The 20,061-nt window shown below is 32.2% G+C and overlaps 3 protein-coding genes across 4 annotated transcripts; 2 read left to right on the plus strand and 1 right to left on the minus strand.

Moving 5' to 3' along the window:
* Positions 1-624: 624 nt before the first annotated feature.
* Positions 625-1,588, plus strand: LOC118261848 (endocuticle structural glycoprotein SgAbd-5-like). 2 transcript variants are annotated; one of them, XM_035572846.2, is made up of 3 exons: positions 625-774; positions 1,057-1,160; positions 1,332-1,588. In XM_035572846.2, exons 1-3 carry the CDS (start codon positions 760-762, stop codon positions 1,558-1,560), a joined length of 348 nt encoding a protein of 115 aa, XP_035428739.1. In that variant the 5' UTR covers positions 625-759; the 3' UTR covers positions 1,561-1,588. The 2 variants fall into 2 exon arrangements, with proteins under 2 accessions (XP_035428739.1, XP_035428738.1); XM_035572845.2 differs by lacking the exon at positions 625-774 and adding an exon at positions 811-976.
* Positions 1,589-8,270: 6,682 nt separating this feature from the next.
* On the plus strand, positions 8,271-13,005 carry LOC118262045 (uncharacterized). Its single transcript, XM_035573147.2, has 4 exons — positions 8,271-8,694; positions 10,012-10,139; positions 10,880-11,378; positions 11,568-13,005. Exons 1-4 carry the CDS (start codon positions 8,677-8,679, stop codon positions 11,628-11,630), a joined length of 708 nt encoding a protein of 235 aa, XP_035429040.2. The 5' UTR covers positions 8,271-8,676; the 3' UTR covers positions 11,631-13,005.
* LOC118261725 (uncharacterized) lies at positions 11,538-12,850 on the minus strand. The gene is made up of 3 exons (XM_035572675.2): positions 12,488-12,850; positions 12,339-12,415; positions 11,538-12,042 (listed from the first exon to the last, which is right to left on the minus strand). The coding sequence occupies exons 1-3, from the start codon at positions 12,509-12,511 to the stop codon at positions 11,631-11,633; spliced, it is 513 nt and encodes a 170-aa protein (XP_035428568.2). The 5' UTR covers positions 12,512-12,850; the 3' UTR covers positions 11,538-11,630.
* Positions 13,006-20,061: the final 7,056 nt, after the last annotated feature.

The raw sequence follows: 20,061 nt of genomic DNA on the forward strand, positions 1-20,061 counted from the left end.
GGACAGTGGTTATGTTTTGATATAGATCAATAAGAAGTTTTAGTTACTGAATTTTAAGGAGATTATGTAACTATTATAGAAATGCGTAAATACGATAGATGTGGGGCATAAATTTCCATTTAAAAATACCCCGAAAATAGTTTTGATCAATATAGATTACCATAATCACCCAAAATGTGGTGACTATTAGACAATAATATAAACCATTCATTTTAAATAGACAAAAAATTTTTTGATAACCTTAAAAAGTAGGTGAAAAGCCAATGCTGTACCTACGTATCCACGTATGCTGTACTCAATAGCATTTCTAAACTGACACAACCTCAAAGAGTATAATAAGTCACAACCTTCAAATCTTCAAGAAAAGAACGTATTCTTTTTAAAAGGCCAGCAAAGCACCTGTCGTTACTATGGTGCTGCGGATAGCGCTGATCACTTATGATCAGATGATGCGTTTGCTCGTTTCCTACCTATTCCACAAAAAAACCCACATTAATCAATTAGCGTAAAAACACTTTTTGTTACCAATGTTCAAAAAATGTTCCTCGGAACTTTTTTAGCTGTTCTGCATACAAAGAGACAGACGTTGTTCTCATTGTAACATTCGTAGGAAAAATATCACTTCAAAGCTAAACAAGTGGTCTACGACGTCAATCACATCTAAGCTCATAAGCCGGTAGTTGTCGAGTTGGTGACCTTAAACATACAAGTTCACGAGCACAGATACCAAGGAAAATTCGCCACGAATAGTCGTCAAAAATGAACATAAAATCGGTCAGTAATGAAACAATAATAGTATAGGTAGTGTTTAATATTTATTGGATACTGCACAGTTGGTGCGGTACGGGTAGCGCGTCTCATTGCCGCACGGAGCATCCGTAATGATCCGCAAATTGTTGTGTCGAGTCTGGGTGTGATGTGCATGTGAAAATATATGTTTGCAAACGCACCCACGATACAGGAGAAAATCAAAAAAGTTATTGTATAATTAATACTTATTTCGTAAAGGTATGAAATGGCGAACAGAACAACTGTAAAAAAAAATAATACTTTCAGTTGGTGTTGTGTGCATTCCTAGCTGTGACAGCGGCTGCCCCTGAAGACATCCAGCTAATAGAATACAACGTTAACAACAACGGACTTGGCGATTATAATTTTGAGTGAGTTATTTAAATAATTTACCTACCTGTATTGCCTATAAGTTATATCATGTCAGTAATTTATTTTATTATTTATTTCTTTATACAGGAAATAATTAACCTAGGATATGTACACGTATAAATGTGCATGTTAATATTTATTGTCTACTCAATGAGCTTAATTTTTCACAGTTTCGAGCAAAGCGATGGTACAGGGCATTCACAATATGGTGAGTTACGAAACCCTGGTTCCGAGAATGAGTTCGTTGCAGTGAAAGGTTACTACTCCTGGACCGCTCCTGATGGTAACACATTCGTTGTTCACTACATTGCTGATGAGAAGGGTTTTCAGCCAAGCATCTCAACGGGCATTGATTCTGTCCCTCCCCCTAGATTACTAGAGCTACTCCGCAGTTCTTAACATTTTTTAAATAAATCCTCTATTACAATTTGGTTTGTTTTATTTTCCATTACTTTGATCAAACATTTTACTGGTTTATTAAACTGTGTTATCTTTTTGTATAGATTCAATAAGTAGTTCTTGTTACTGAGTTTAAGAAGACTGTGTACCTACTTATTATAGAAACACTTAAATAAAATGGATTTGGAGGATTAGATTCAAATTCTAAAATATAAAATAGAAAAAGTAGCTAAAATACTATAAACTAGCCATATCTCGCCGAAAAAACGTTGTAAACAATTGTTTTGTTTTCTTTAAGGAAACAACATTGTTTCCATACATAGTTTATTTTTTACTTATAACTGTATTAGCCGCTCCAGTCCCCTATGATAACTACATCGACGTCTTACCTTATAAGACATCGATGGATAACTTGTATCGAAGCTATGCAGTAAAACTGTTTCCTTGTAAACTCCTTTCAGCAACGTATTTCATAGATTTTCAATACAAAAACTTTTTAAAAATGTCTCTTGTAAAATGGTCAGGCGACCAGTAAATGTCAAAAAACAAATATTTCGTCAATATGTCATAGATATTGTATCAAAAAGCTGCTAGAAAGTTAATCTTAAAAATTTTGCGTAAATGTGTCTTGTTTTTATCAGATATGTGTATTGCTTTTTAGCGGCGCTATAAATTTTTACTTATTTTTAAAGGATAACTAGCTTGTTTGATGTAAGTCTAGTAATTTCAGAAGAATTTTTGGTTTGCCTCTTTGACAGTTTTTTCAGGGCGCTTTTCATGAATAAATTATTACTTGTGAGATTACAAGATTTTATATTTGTCAAATTGCAGTAAAAATGGGCAGAAAAACACCAGCTACTACTCCCAATGTAAATACAGGGGAAATGGTATTATCTGCAATTAAGAAATTGATGAAAAACACGGGATGGACTGCTCGCACCATCATCAAATTTATTAAAATGGAGTATCGGGTCCTTGACCCAAAACTCAGCCGAAAAGTTTCCAGGTACTGTGAATCATGAAGGTTTAGTCTTTTTTAAGATCCAAAAAAATTTGAAAATTATTGTATATATTACTTATTTGTTATATGAAAGTATTATCTAAAGTATATTAGGAACTTAATGAATCTCGAAAACTTGATGGGCTTTTTTATACAGAATATTATGTTCATGCAGCAATGCATCATCATCATCATCTTAGGTTAACGTTAGTATTGAGGGTGCCGGTTATAGGTTTAACGGGAGTGACTACCATCATACCTTAGCCCCGCTGGGAAGCTTCATGCTTCTCAGAAGAGGCACAATCTGGCACGAGCCAAACTTGGACCCCGAAGTTCCCTACTTAAATAAGGGCTCCCTATCCTCCTGTGGGATTAATGCTTTCATTCAGCAATGCATTTATCAAAACATACTTATGGTTTATTTTTTGTTTTCATTAGGTATTGGAAGGAGCAAACGTTAGACATTACATAGTAAAGCTGTAGTATCAAATTATCAATAATGAACAAAAGTAATAATGGTCTTACTATTAAACTACATAGTGTTCCTGTTTCAACAAGTTTTATTAGTCACTTAAATCGTTAAAAATAATAATTGTCGAATATCCTTACAATAAGTACATTACGGAAAGATGTAATTTTGTTCATCCTTCATCGATTCCGCATACCAATAAAATAAGTGTTTCAAAAACAAACGTTTAAAAACATGATGAGTAAAATAATTTGTTCAACCTTCACCTTTGCGTTGACCGTTCAGTTATTTGGAACACATAAGAAACTATGCCCTTTTCAAATGTCATTCATACGTTAAAAATCTCAGTGTGAACCTATTCACCCACACTTTTCCATTCACGTACATCTCTGAGCAAAAATATATTTTTTTAAATGAATGCAATAACATAATTTACAATCAAAGTTCTAATGGACATAGATTTTAGCTTCGCTAGCGAACTTTAAGTACTTTATTACTATATTTTTCCGCAATTTTCAAGATAGAAAGCTAAAAATTGGTATGTGGACTACACCACTTTTTTGTTTTTTTGGAAATCTGCAAAACCCTTAAAAAACGCAAGCGGATATAGCTGCGAGCAGAAAGCTAGTACTTTTAAAAATCCCTTTTTAGTTTTTTATAGCACTTTCACAGGGAACGTGCAATAAATAGATAGGTAATCTTATGATAAAGTTATACTGAACAAGTTGATAAAACGGTAAATCATTATACCCACTATAACTAAACAGCTAATCTATTTGATGGTCCATTACTTATAGAGTGGGATTGCTCATCATTACACTCAACAACGGCCTTGTTATTTAAAACACTCTCACGCTTCTTTTTACGAAATCGCTGATTATGATTTTTTTTGCATGTTTCGTCAAAAATATTTTTGATTTGCGTTTTCGATTTCGCTATTTGTTTGTGTAATTATTTAATTAAGAGACTATTCGCTAACCCATTCTGTTTATAGAGAGACACTAGAATAAACTCTAGGGTTAGCTTGGTTTCCGGAGCTGCGAAGTATCCTAGCGGGTTTACCGGGGCTCCGGTTTGAAAAGCAGGGGTAGGAATGGGGTGGTTTTTAGTCAGTAAGAGTTTGACACTCCCTCTCACCTCGCCTAAGGCGAGAGAAGTCATTGGATGATTTTACCCCCTTAACCCTAGAAAGATAGTCTGCGTAAAAATGACGCATGCGTTTGCGAAATATAGCTCTATCTTTCTTAATAGTGGGAATCCATAGATGTGCGTTTAGGACATCTCATTCGTCGCTGGGAGCTTCCATATGGCGCACTTGTCAGTAAGGTAAGTATAACCGATTTTAAGATATAACGACCCCATGCGTTAAAATTACGCATGATTATCTTTTACGTGACTTTTATGATTTTGATTAGTATAATATTTTTTATTTTTTTTGATGTTATTGTAATTGTATATCATTACTAACATTAACAGTTTCTTTTATAGATATTGGTGCAACAATGGGAAGTAGTAATTTGGACGCAGACCGTATCCTGGCCAGTCTCATGCAAAGTGACGACGAGCTTCCCTGTGAGGATACCGATAGTGAAGTAGGTGACCATGAGAGTGAAGATGACGTGCAGAGCGACACAAAAGAAGCTTTTATAGATGACTTAGAAGTAGACAGAAGAAAATACTGAAGAACCTGTAGTAAAAAAGGGAATTTACTGTACTTTTTGCCCTTCTAAAATAAGGCGAAGGGCATATGCGTCTTGTAATGTGTCAAAACTGTTTGTAACTGATTTTTATAGAATTCTATGTTCATATAATATGTATAGGATATTGTTATTGTTGATTATGTGAAAAAAGGCTGATTATTATGGTTAAAAATAATTTATAGCAGAAAAAGTAAATGTTATAAAGTTTATTTGATTTTGACTGAAGTTTATAAGTTTGGTAATTTTTTATAAAAAAAATATTTATAAATATATTATCTGCAGTTTAAATTATTTTATATATGTGTCAATATATATAACATACAATTTTATTAAAATTTAATAAACACCAACCTACAGCTAAATAAAACACATGCGTAAATTTTACGATGAGTATCTTTTCGTACTACACAATATGATTATCTTTCTAGGGTTAAAAAAAGGGTTAGCTTGGTTGCTGATAACCAATTGATTGCGCATCCAAGTTACAAACTTTCCATAACTATCGTGTCCTCATCATAGTATGCTCATAGCATTGTTTTATTGTATTGCAGGGCTTTAAAACGCGGTGTGAGGCTGGGGTTGTTGCAGATGGAACAAGGACGCTACAGGCTGAACATGATGTCTAGCCTTGCCAGGAATGTGCAAGCTAGTGAGATGCGCGTCCGTGCGCGTAGACAAAGACTACGAGAGCTTCCTCTTCGGGTCCGCAGCCGCACTCCCTCCTCAAGTTCGATTGACAATTATAGATGCCCAAGGAGAATTTAACTTATACAAACTGATTGTTTGTCTAGTGTCCGATCCTAAAAAATAATAAAGTGAATGCAAAATGATACGTTTCTTTCTTATACTACACTTAATCAAATAATAATAGCAATACGCTATAATAAAACATTGTAAACAAGTGGACATATAAAAATATGTATTACTATTACGCCTGTGCAAGTGTAACAGCAAATCACTATAGCTAACTTTGCGATTGAAAAATGATAGGCGCTACAAATACGTAAACAGCATCAGTGACACCTATGGTTACTCCATGTCATAGTATTACAATGTACTTACCTCATGTAGAAATCAATTGCAATCATAAAATTATTATGACTGGGAATAAACCTTTCTAAGAGGTGAACAGGCGCACAATACACTTTTACTTTTTGCCATACATTTCAATATTCCTATTAAAATAATGACACTGTTAATACTAAGAATTTAAATTTTAAGTAATTCTTATTTAAGCTGTTAACAAAAAAGAAAGTGGATTCAGTTTTGCAAAAATACAATTTTTGAGAAAGGATAAGCTAAAATGATAAAATGCTTTGCATGCTATCAAGTAATGTAGGAAGGACTGTTTATTTATTGACTTACTCCGAACCTTAATCGAATATTCATGCTGATTCTGAGAATTTTAAATCGAGAAACTCGGTACATCTTTCGAACACCCAAAAAATTGGATCCTGTATTACATCATTGTGCAAATAAACTAAAATATAATCGAACATACCTACGTAAATTCTAACATCAGTTGCATGGACTTAATAATTTTCATCGAATATTGTTGCGAGATCACCAATGCAAGATGGACCATTTCTTGAAGATTCAGAGTCCGCTATAAACAAGTGATTTGTATCTATAGATCTGTAGATTTTTTCTGTCCTCAGTGCTGTTTCAGCCATTGCTTATTAAAATGTAAAGTCATGTGATTTTAGAAAAGGCAGCTGGTGTGCAGTAAATTAGTCATATTGTTGTGTAAATCTTTACTTAAGTCATTGATTTGTTGTTTTATTAGCACGATTTTTCATAGAAGCTATTTTCCTACTTCATTTCTAGGAAATACTTCGCCTACCTACCTAGGTCACAAAAACGTTCCTGTAGAAGTAAAAAGGTGTAGATAGGTTATAAGCGCTCAGAGAGGCGACGTTTTTGTAGTATGGGTCCACTAAATGGAAAATAGGACGTGGTTTGTAACGTCTCACACTCTCCGTAAAGTGTCACGCATTATATCAAAAGAAATTCCAGTTTTGACATCTCCTCTTTGTATTAGTTTCATGATCTTTACATTAAAATTATCAATTCATTTACAGCAGTATATCTTTATAACAGAAGCTAGCGAAAAACAATCGTTTCCTATTAATGGACACCAGAAACTTATTCTTTTATCTACGTCAGTTTATCAGTACCTAACTACCTACCTACGTAAATATGTATGTATACCTACACAATGAGTTAACATTAACAATACAAATTATAAAAAATGAGCATAGTCAATGTAAATATTAATTTACCTCTCATCTGGACCTCTTAGTAGTAGAGTTCGATAAATATTTTTACATGGCAGCACAGACTCGTCTTGTCTACGTGTTCTGGTGAATTTTCCTTCTAATTGCTGCAGAAATGCTAGTTTTAATATACCTTGGTCATATTTTCCTGTACACGTAGTACGAGTTTGCTTTACGTTTAAGATAATCGAAATGAGAGCGCGTTCGGTGCTCTGATTGGTTGGGTTATTCGAGCCGGCCAATCAGAGCGCTGATCTTTCTCGCTGAGCTCCCCTTTCGATTACTTTTTCAAAGCAAACTCATACTAAGGGTACTGTTTGCTACGCCATTTATCGGTTAAACAGCCTACGTACATGACTTCATTAACATTAAGTTACTTAAATATTTTAATCACGGGTTTTAATCCGTTTATCAAACGGTACCATTTCAAAGCTTGGATCGCATCCAGCTTAATAACTTAGATGTGGTTTACAGCTACAAAATAGTGTTGACCGTTACAAACTAACGAAACTTGATCTGATGCATGCGGATTGGCAGTACCTCAAGGTGCTAAGACATCTTAATGCCGCTGGAACAATCGTAGTACAGAATCAGAAATTTGAACCTAACGAACTTTTTATGGAAGAGTAAGAATATGTTAAATGACTCACTTATGCGTGCAAAAAAAAGGCGATGCAAAAAAGGTACGGTATCCTAGAAGATACCGTACCTTTTTTCATTATCATCCAATGACTTCGAGTCTGGCACTCTTACAAACTAAAAACTACCTCGTTCCTATTGCTGTTTTTCGATCCGGAGCCTCGGTAACCCGGTTCTAGGATACCTATAACTAAAACTTTACACCAGAAGAGATATACACGTCGAAGATGTAAAATAAGCATTTCTCACAATTATCTTTTAGAGCTAAGAGACTGGAGCTAACCCTATTTGAAACAGCTTCGAGTCTTCTAGAAGGATATAGTTTGACTGAGATCAAGTCCAATTCGCATGAATAAGCCGATGTCTAAAGTACATCAGCTAGTATATAGATTGACAGTATTAAAGATTCAAGTTGAATACTTACATCTCAATAATATATTATAGATGGTACATCATTAATAAAAAATATTGATAATATTGGTTTTGCTAAGGTATAATTTTTGTACTTTAGGTGAGGTCAACAACTGGCTGAACTTGTTATGAATAATTACTACCGAGGACTAAGGTAAACATGATAAGATTATTTTAAACATAACTCTATTTTTATTTAATTTCTGTGATGTAATTGTGAGTAAGGAAGGTCGCGACATAGCCGTGTACTCATCAGAAATATACTAAGCTTATTTGTATTAAGACGTACATAGAAGTTGTATTTAATTTTCGATCCGTTATACCAATTTGATGTTATTCCCTCAACTTGAGTACGTACCTTAGCCAATTAAGTGTGAGCAAAAAACGTCCATCTGCTGATTCCGAGAACATTATACGGACAGGAAACAAATCTAAGTCATTTGTGGCTTCGATGCGTAGTGTTTGTAGTGCCAAAACGTTTTATAGAGCGTAAATATATTGGAATAAACCTTTAAAGTGCTGTAAATAACACAAGAATTGTTTTTTGAACTATCTTCAGTACATTGTGTTTATAGACGGATATATTTATATTGTAATCGACATAACTGCGACTCATATAAAATGGATTTCAGAGTAAAGGTAAGGACTACATACTTTTCTTTTATATTAAAGTGAATTAAACTATGGTTTAATATAAAATTTAGTAACTACTTTTATACTGAAATCTTGAATGATTTCAATCATTTAATTTTCGTTAGCTTTTACTGATTTTTCTTCACCTTCATAATTATTAAATGTATCGTTTTTGTGATTGCCTCTGTTATTGAATGATGTTTAAAGTATGATGGGATCTTAGTTCATTAAACTTAAACAACAACTTCAAAGTCAAATTGAAATCATTTATTCCAATTAACCCTTAATAAGTATTTTTGAAATGTCAACAAATAAAGAAATACATAAATATAACCTTTCCAACTATACTTGTTACGAGCACATAGTAAATGGAATCATACTACAGTGTAGCAAATTGTATTATGTAGGTATATACATGTAAAGATTTTTTTCCTTATAATTACAGTGAACACGTTAAAATTCTGTTGTACGAAAATGTTGAGATCTTAATCGAAACAGGCACTAGAAGCATAGGTCGGCTTTTTGTCTTGTAAGAAAAACATACATTAGGTTGATTGTGTAACTCTTCAGTTCTTATAAACGATAAGCAAGAGTCTAAGTTTCGGTTCGTAGATACAGCGAAATGTGTGAGCAATTTACCCAATCGGGTCAAATGATAGCGTGACCAATGGAAATAGGGATCCATACACAGATACAGTCCAATATCTACAGAAAACTGTTCTAGAACTCACGATGGTTGATACAATTTTAAATAAAAACAGTGTAAATATTTGAAACGAAAAAACAAATTAGAATTGTCCGAAAATAACCACAAAGCCTTTGTAAACCTGTGCGTTGAGTTTTTTTATAATCGATGAGCGGTCAATACTCTGCACGCACAGGCAATAAGAAAGACGCACGAATTATTTTTACATTAAAAACGTCACAAATTACGTCGTTTGGTAGATTCGGTAGGAACCGCTAATGTGGTATGATCATTCTAGTATGACAAAATTAATTCTAGAACTGAGAAAATCACAGTCATTATGAATTGTGTGACCCTGAATAAAAAAAAATAGTTTTGATTATTTATTCATGCGTGCCTTAAAGAGCCACCACATAATATTTGATGGTACTTTGGTGGTACCGGCGCTCTGCGAAAGTTGGAATTGGGTGATTATTAATGAGTAAGAGACACTCCCTTTCTCCTCATCCAGGATGAGAGAAGTCATTTGATGATTCTACCAACTGAGAAAAAACCTTTTATTGTTTATTTTCAAGTACTTTATCAATCAGGCAGTTTCTTACAACATACTCTTAATTGTAATTTTCCTCTGATTTCAGTTCCTGATGCTGTGGATATTATGTGTCAGCATAGAGTTGACTGCAAGTATGCCTTCTCAAACTGTGAACACCAGGACCAAAAGATCACCAGCAAATAGTTTTTCTGTATTTGGATTGAATTTAGGATCGTAAGTTCTTTATACACGTACACGTTCTCCATTCTTTGGCAAGAGTAATAAAGTATATACCATACATATGACCTAAAAGGAATCACAGCAATTTTTCAAAAAATAAATTGAATAACTAAGTTGGATAAAGAAATTAAAGTATAAACAAACTGATTCTCGCTTCTATAGTATTAAATTAACTAAAAACAAAGGTTTACCCATCATCGTGTGTGACTCGAAAATAATAAGGCTTTTCTCAATATAATTACTTGAGTAAATCATTGTTTTTAGTTAATTTTGTAAGCCTCACGATAGTTATTGTAAATTATGAGTTAGTGGTTGGCAGCAGTTGGTGCCATAATAAAATTATAAATTACTCTTACTATTTTTCACCATGTGAAGAGAAAAAATCCTTAATTTACAGTTGAATTTAAATAACTAACTAACGACAAAAGTAGTTCATTTCGAATGGAAGTTCTTCATAGTAATTATAAATGTTTTGCATCGAGAATTGCATGTCAACCTCAACAATGGCGCTTGCGATCATTAAATCTACCAGTTTCATTGTCATAAATAATAATAGGGTAATGAGTATTTATCTAAGTCATTTTTATGATTTATCTATTTACATAACCTTCCTTGCCATGATATTTACAATCAATACATAGGTTAAGTGGCGACAACTGCCAACGCTAATTTAAGTTAACTACGCCAACGTAAAATAATGATTCGAAAATTTAATAAGTTATTTTCTTTTTCAGCGCTTTTTCAGCAACAAAACAAGCGGCTAGTGATACCTACACAGGTTTTGAAAATATATTTACCGGTAATAACTACAACAATCGTAAGCAAATAATAGAACCTCCTGGCATCATAAATCCAAATCATCTCTTTAATATGTTGCCTGCAGGAAGACCAAACAAAAACATTGTACCTCCTACTACACAAAACAGTATCCCAGAAGTAAACAAAATTGTTTTGCCACAACAAAGTCAAACTCAAGTTAATAGAAACACTAATATTGTAACTGAAAAGTCACCAACACCAAACGATCAGCCAAACACAACAACAGAACCACCTGTAGATGTTAAAAATGAAGTAAAGGAGAAAAGTACCGAAACTAAAAATATTGAAAAGGAGATTGATAAAGAACTGTTGGATTATATTTTTAAAACTGAACCTACTGATTACAATACCGCTACCGATAGTAATCTCGACAATTCCATTGATTACACAACTTCTACCGACGAATTCGAAACTGTAAGTAAAAACCGTAACACTTAACCAACCGATTTTTGAAGTTCACAAAATATACCTATAACTAAAATTCAGGTTCTGCTAGATATCCAAAATGTAAATTTTCTCACATTTTCTGATAATATAATTATTGTATACCTACATAAAAAAAAAAACAAATAATTGAACAAGCACTACTTTTATTAATTTCAGACTACAATTTGTACATTGGACAACCGAATTCAACCAGCGGTTGTGGCCACCCTTCTAGGATAGTTAGGGATCGCATTGGCCATAACAAACCTGTGTATGAAGATAAGACTGGAAGAATTTCGAAACATCCTCCATGTTGTTCATCATTATTTCGACAATTTTTTCTCCATCCTTATCGTATTCTTCATAAAGAAGACTTTCGACTGTAGCTAGGCGTGGGTCTTGATCTTGGTTCTTCTTACCTCTTCTTTTTTTCTTTGAACTCTGTCGTAGTATTTGTTTGTTTATTATTAGAACACGTCTCTTTACTATTGCTGACGTCGTTTTATTAACTGATCTGAATGTTACATTCTCATTCTCAACTACAGTTGGCTCTGTAGTAACATTAGATCCGTCAAGCAGTTCAGTGGTAGCGGTTGGATTATAGCTTGTGGAGACTATAACTGTTGTCATGTCAATTGAATCGGTTCCAATTCTGTTAGGAAAAGTCATTACGATATGAATTCAATTCAGTATTAACAGATACTTAAATTTTAAGGATACCAAAAATCAAAAGTGCAAGAAAAAATATTTATTTCAAATAGACCAGGAAGATACTTTTGAACATCAAAACAAATATAATAATATTTCAAATGTATGTCTGTCTGTCGGTCAGTCCTCTAGTGAAGCTATTTGCTCGTTCCAAAGTGTAGATTTCAATGGAAAAGAACGAGCAAGAATACCTGATACACTCGATACCTGATACCTAAATTGATTTTTTTAATAACTTACCCATCTTCAGTTGGTTCCAGAGTCGTAACTGGTACGGTATTATTGCAAAATACAGGCAGAATTAAAGAGCTAATAACCTGCAAAAATAAATAGTTAATTTGTAATAATAGAATATGTTACTTTTTAAATTTAAATTATTTCTTACTTACAACTAGACATTTTAGGTAAATCATTTTAACAGACGTTTGAATTGGTCTTTTTAATTCATCAACATCATTACTTTGAACTAACTGTATGGAAGTTGTTATCAAAATGAAATTTCCATAAAAATTATAGCCTCATTAAACAACAATCAAATGAGAAAATCGTTTAGGTAGTATAAAAATGCATTACTCGTTAAAGATTCGTAAATTCAGTAATTTCTAGAAAAATGCTATACTATTATTGCTACTATTAATATAAAAAATACACTAACTACTATGATTCTCTTTCAGACATTTCTATTTATTTTGGAAGCTATTAAGCAAGCTGTTTACATCCTTAGTCTGTGGCTTTCACCTATTTATCTAATTGAAATGAAATTATTTTGTTTTTAATTTCATTCATTAATTTATATTATTATGTTATTTCAGTTTCTGTATCGTAAATTATATTTTATAATGATTTTAGATCCTAAAAATGTATAATATTTTACAAGCAAAAACAGAAATAAAGTTATCTCTTAATACCTTTTTTTATTTTCGGACTTACGAACCTTATCAATATTTGAAAAATAAAATAACTAAGAGAATTACTTATTCATTTTATGTATTTCATATACTAGTAATAATAACTGATTGAATAAGAACTGATTGAATGTAAGATCTCCTAAACAATTATTCATTTGGATTATTACATACCAGTATAACAGATACATAAACCAACATGTGCCTGATAGATACAACTAGCAATGCTGTCAGCCTTCTGGATATTTTTCCTATTGATGTCGATGCGGACGAATTTTTTTATGTTTTTTGAATTGCAGTTGGTAATTTTTAGTTTTCTTTTCCTGTTTTTAAGTTCTATGGTTTAATTGTAAATATTATATCATATATAAATCAAATTCAAAGAAAATATATATTAAGTACATAAAAAAACTAGTAGAACTTTGATACAAAACAGTTCTTCAGGAGAGCAAGTTGCTCAAATAAAATTTTAGGCGTTTGCATACACCATCATACATATATCACGGTGCGGGTTACACCACTTATTGCAAAAAAAAACCATTGTCATTGTGAAATATTTATATGAAGTACATAATAAGCTAAGAAATGCAAAACAGTCGACTTTGGTGAAAATTTAAAATACGGACCATAAAACAGATTTTGTTAAGTTAAGCGCCTGCGAATACAAGAAATAAATGATTGAATAGTTGCGAAAACGTAGATAATTTTACATACAGTTTTAATTTAAATAGACAGAGGTGATCTCAGGAAAGTGGTGGGGTTCGGTTGGATGTGGAAGACTAGGGGCATAGAAGAGAGTCATATACAGCAGCGAATCATAAACGCCTGACAACAATTTGTTAGCAATACGAGTAATACTGATAATTTCATAAACTTGTTCACCTAGCCCTAGAAAGACTGCATTAAAATGGATATACTTACCTATTATTATTTAGCTCTGTTTGTTGTTAACATCACGATATTTACGTAAATCAAACCAAAAATAAAAAGCTCAACTCTGTCCTAATAAAAAAAAACTTGACTGCTTTGCCCACTGAGCTGGACAACCAACTGCTGCGCAATGTGTCGCGGGTTCGATTCCCGCACGGAACAACTCTTTGAGTGATCTACGGATTGTCGTTCCGGGTCTGGGTGTCATGTGTATATGAAATTGGATGTTTGTAAATGCGCCCACGACACAAGAGAAAATCTTAGTGTAGGGCAAAGTTTAAAAAATAAAAAATATTACCGAATAATTAAAAATAAAATGGGTGTCAAAGATACATACATACATACTTAAGTAGGTACAAAAACACAGCACGTAACACGCATATACGTAACAGTTTATATGCATTTATGCAAAAGGAATTAATAGAACACAATAATAAAAGACAAGGACACCGTTTTATGGTCCAGTTGGTATTTTGTTGGTGGTCGTGGATATGTGATTTACTGTAGACTAACATTGAACCTGTCTTGCAGTTACACAATACATAGACGGACTATAATATCAATAGTCTATAAAATGTTTTAGAGATCCAAATTGATATTTCATAGGTACAAATGCAGCTGTCGTTGGCGTTATTTCTGAACCGATACGACCTTCAAACCTTCAAGAAAATAGAGTATTCGTTCTTAAAAGGCCGGCAATGCACCTGTGACGCCTCTGGGGTTGCGAGCGTCCATGAGCGGCGCTGATCGCTTCGTATTATATGTATTCCACAAAAAATACAATGATTCATATATGTATACACACATTGACTGCTTTATTGACAGAATGACTGATGACGCGACGGCCGAGCATGGGAATTTTTTGGATTTCATTCTAAAATGATTATTTTTAGTAATATTACTGAGTCTAAAATTGTATGGCAATAGGTTATATATTTATTATTTATAACTCATATAATATGAAGTGATCCCGAAAATTTGGTGGTAATTTCGAGAGAAAACATTTTCTCGATCGTCAATGAAGATGCTTTATAATTAACAAAATGACCTACAATCATATAACATGAAGCAATAAGTATAAAAAACAAAGTTGCCAAACCTCATCCTCTTGAATGAAAGTCAAATGTTTGAATTGAGCACGTTTTCGAAATAAATCACTCGATTACAATCCAAAGAAACGTTTCGCATATTTGAAATTCAAAGCCAAAGGTAAAAGTTGAATGGTGTGTTGAAAAGCAGGGGAAAATTATATATATACCAGTATACCTACATTATACATAGTGTACATATTATAAATCCTTTTCTACTTTAGTTCAACCATAACTCTTTTGAGGAAACGTTAGAGCTCTTTGCATACAATAGTGCCAAGTGTCAAGGACACGCCAAGTCGTAAATATTGAATGGCACCTTCAAATAACTTTTACTCATTGCTACTCTTTCTTTATCGAGGTATTATTTCGTCGACTACGAGTACGCAGTATGTAACATAATTATTGTAGTAGCTAGTATGACTGTATAATTGTATATGCGACTTTTTTTTATATTTCAAATACATTTTCCCCTACTAGGCATAATAATATATAAACATAAAAAGAAGAAATTGCTGTCAGTGATAAGACCACTTTTGTGCCCATATCTTTATTCTTGTTTTGTATTATTTTTAATAATGGTGTACAATAAAGACGAGTCTATCTATAAAGACTCGTTCGTATTCAATATAGATCCAAAATATATTATAACATTATAACCTGTATCATAATGACTTGATGCAACTCCAATTATTTTCGAAATTTTCGAAATCAAAAGACAAGAAATGGTTGTCAGGTCATCGGAAAACCCAACAACCAACCGCATTAAAGTTATTTCCTTAAATTACTGTAAACCTGTATACCGTACCGTATAATATATTGATGTATGGAGAGAAAGTATATAACAGGACATATGAAGGTACACCAACACTATTCAAGTTAGGTAAACTTTTTCATTTTGTCATTTTTATTCACAACTCGTACATAATGTACCCGTTTTGTGAACTTGGCTCTTTTTTATGTTATTTTGATGTATTTCTTATGCTGATTAATTGACATTGTAGTCGTTTTATTTTTGAGATTTTGAGTAAGAAAAAACTCAAGTTTTTGTAGTAAGATAAATTCGGTCATTGGTCTATTCCATTTTTGTGTCATAGGTATGATTGAAAACCTAACGTAACCTAACCTAACCTTTTTTTCCTACTTATATTATAAATGCGAAAGTATAGTATATTGGTTTGGTTATTTGTTATTCGTTCACGCCAAAACGGATCGAGATGAAATTTGGAACAGGGATAGATTATGGTATAGAATAACACACAAGCCACATTTCTACCACAGGTATTGCGAAGCTACTAGTAAATAGAATTTAGTTTCTCTGTAAACGTTTCTGAACCTTATATATGTGTTTTAAATTCTTATTTACTAAGAACTTCAATATAAACTTGAATTAAATGATAAATCCCTTTTTTATACAATTACTAATATCTAGCTAGTGTTTGCACATTTGGTATGAATCATTACGTAAATTCCTTGGACATGACATACATACCTATAAAAACAGTCCTATATAATTGCACTGCCTTATATAGCTAGTGTTGGATCCTGTATTACGTGATATTTGTCAAAATCATTAGTTTTAACAATACACGACTTACATTTATCGTATGCCGTCATCATGAGGTAACTACATATATACATGCACATGTAGGTACATACCTACTGAAGAAATATAATAATAATTCATTAACATAATTAAGTTTACATTCATTGTATTCTAAATGAGGAAATGTTGTTTCTTAATATAAAGTTAGGTCGTAATTGCAGTTTCTTATTTTGTTAAGATGATCTGTTAAAAACACCTTTATTACAACGCGAATAAAGGTGCAACTGAAATAAAATTCTACACAAAATGATGACTCAATATTTTATCTTAAAATTAATCAAATATATCCTGAGATAAAATACAAATTATAATGGGTTAATAACCTTTATATTCTATATTAATTAATTAACACAAAATTGGTATGCGACTGGTTCTCTTGACCAAAACGGATCTCATTAAGGAATAACATTACAAGATTAATTGCTGGCGCATACTTTCCGAGTTCGAGTTTAAAATTTCTTTTGCATATTAATACGGAGACGGATTAAATATACAAACAATTTAATTAGCATTATATAATACAATACCTATAAAACATTATAATATTTTTGACTATTGGACCCCGCGAATTTTGTTTCGCCTTGGATTTTTTTGTGCATCTTTGTTATTTATTTCGTACATAAGAAACTTATTTAACAAAATTACCGAATTGGGTTTAGCTATTCAAAAGATTTGCCATTAGCAACACGGACAAAATTCTAGACATAGTGCTATTACTAAGAATCTCTTAAATTTGAAAATACACAACGCAACCTGGAAATCAATCCTAAACCGCTTGCTCGGCTGCCGCGTTTTCTACATGGCCTACAAAGCATTCAAACAAGATTTGTTGCTAAACAATTGTAACAAATGACATTACAATTGTGTTTATAATACATTGTTTTTATTTATCATTGTGTACGAAAAACATGATGATGCCTAACAAAAGCCTATTGAAAATCAATTCTGTAAATATTTAGCAACATGAAGGTCGTGTTCCTATTAGATGACGTCTGAAAATCTTAAATACACAGTCAAAATTATTTTAAAAATGATGTAAAAGACATATGGTTATCTAGTGAACCTCTTAACGATCTCAAAAAAGGAAAAATATATTTTCAGGGGAATATTTTTCATTAATATCCATAGCTTGGATTTTGGTGGTCATTATTCTTATTATTCATTCATTCATTGGTCTTGGGTATGTGCGATGTTACATTATATGTAACGTGTGTGAGTTATTCTTAGAGAATTATGACATAGCCTAGACATAGTTTTACATTATAAGTACTATTCTTCTAAACTAAACTAAAACTCTTTCGTGGAGCACACAATGCGGACAAAAACTAGTTTATTTTATGAAATAAAAAAAAATACAATAGCCCGGTTTTAATATTATTACGAGTATCACTTAATTATCTCATTAATGCAAAGCCTGCTGGGTTTACAACAGAAACCGCTGCATTTTAATACATAATTACAATAATTTAGATAATTCTATTTGCCAATCTGTCAATAAATCAATCTATTTATTGCTATTTATAAAAATAGGACACAAAAGCTAGATTGTTATGACATCGTTGTTTTGTGTTAATTTCCTTTTAAGGCACATTTAATTTAGTTTTATGCACTTGTGTCAAAACTTTATAAAAACTTAATTAGTAATATGACATTAGTTACATAGGTAGGTAGTTATTTTTTCCCTAAAAAAAGTGTAGCAGTCGAACCAAAAAGTACTTAAATGCCAGCGATAAACATTTCAAATTAGCTTAGCAAAGCAAGTAAATGTAAGGAAATTGCAACTAGGTACTTATCAACAAATCTGCACGTAAAGAGAAGTCCTTTCGCAAATTGCTTCTGTTAGAGGATTAAGATAACGTGAATTATTATGTCACTTTTCTCCTTAATTTTACAATTAAAATTGTTGTATTTATTGAAAAACATTTACTGTAAAACGGGGTAAATATAATTCGAAGGGTAAAATTAAAAGATACAGGCGAGAGGTGAAAAAATTTTTGGAAAATGTTCTAATATCTATTCACCCCATTCTTATTTCTATACACCCTTTGAATTCTATTCACAGTTACATAACTTTCTAGTGTCAAAATGTGGTCTCTTCTCTGTTAATTTGCCCAATGATCTTCCAGTCGAGTGCCGACCAATGAAGAATTCCATGATACCGCAATAAAACATCCATAAATTAATATTTTGATCTCATTCATTAATTCATCTTACACATTAATATTATTTCAATACATTAATGTCACATAAAATACCAAATCTTTCAATCAAAACCTGATTTAAATGACAAAAAGTTTATAATCGTAGTTTGAAGTGATTGAGAATCATAGGTCAATTTTGCATAATCTTTGTACGTACGACCGTACGACCTCAATTTATTGCAAAAACAGCACCGTTCATAATAATAATAATCATTGCCATGTACATATATTATTTATGATATTTTGGAATAATAATAAAAAATTAAATAGCATAAATTTTGCTAAATATGCAAGCAGACGCAATAGGTTGAAATTTTCATTTGACAAAAATTTTGTATCACATATTTGTTTTATACACATTTAAATAATATTACGTCATCATCGCCGCCATTACCGCATGCATCATAGGACTGCTTGTCCAAATTGTGAAGCATACGGAATTATTGAAAATGTCCAAAACCTTTTAGTAAGATGTCCGATACAAAAGAAAGAGAGAAATATTAATTAAATATAAATGCAGCAGAGGTAAGTGCTATTTAGTCTATTCTGTCCTAACCACGCAGTGTCAGTGACAATTTTGTTAGTTCGTATATAGTTTGGATAGATCATAATATTTCTCGCTATTTCAGACTTCTTGACTTTTCTTGATTCTTTAAAATAAAAAAAACGAAGAAGCAAAAAAAATACGAATACCAAAAGTGAAAAATCTTCTTCCATCTTACAATATTCTCATTATGTAATTTCTATTGATTAAGTCAACCCAAATAAAATTTTAATTTAATAATAATATGTTGTATTATTTTACGTACATTAAGTAATAAGTAATGGTTAAATGCAAATTAAATTTCCTAAAATGTCTTAAATTATTAAAAGGTATAAATAAATTCACTTTGAGTAATGTTGCCGTTGTTTTTATCGCAAGGGCTTTTAAAGTGAAAGAGATTAGTGGCACGTAACAAAATACATTTGAATTTGGGTCTGTCCTTAGAAAGTCGATATCATTCGTTTTTGTATGTAAGTATTTATATATTTTTATTTAGAGATACAGCTTTGCAACATTTGTTTCATACAATGCCGTATTATCCCTAAGCGAGTATATAGGGCGCCTGGTTGCAGAGGAGTACCGCGAGGCACTTTAACCCAACTACAAATAGAGTGACGGCGGCAGTAAAAAATAGATGCGTCTATGAGGTGCTTACCAGATGCCAGGGTGTTCTCTATATTTAACGCGCT

This window comes from Spodoptera frugiperda, chromosome 20 (assembly GCF_023101765.2).
Source record: "Spodoptera frugiperda isolate SF20-4 chromosome 20, AGI-APGP_CSIRO_Sfru_2.0, whole genome shotgun sequence".
NCBI lineage: Eukaryota > Metazoa > Arthropoda > Insecta > Lepidoptera > Noctuidae > Spodoptera > Spodoptera frugiperda.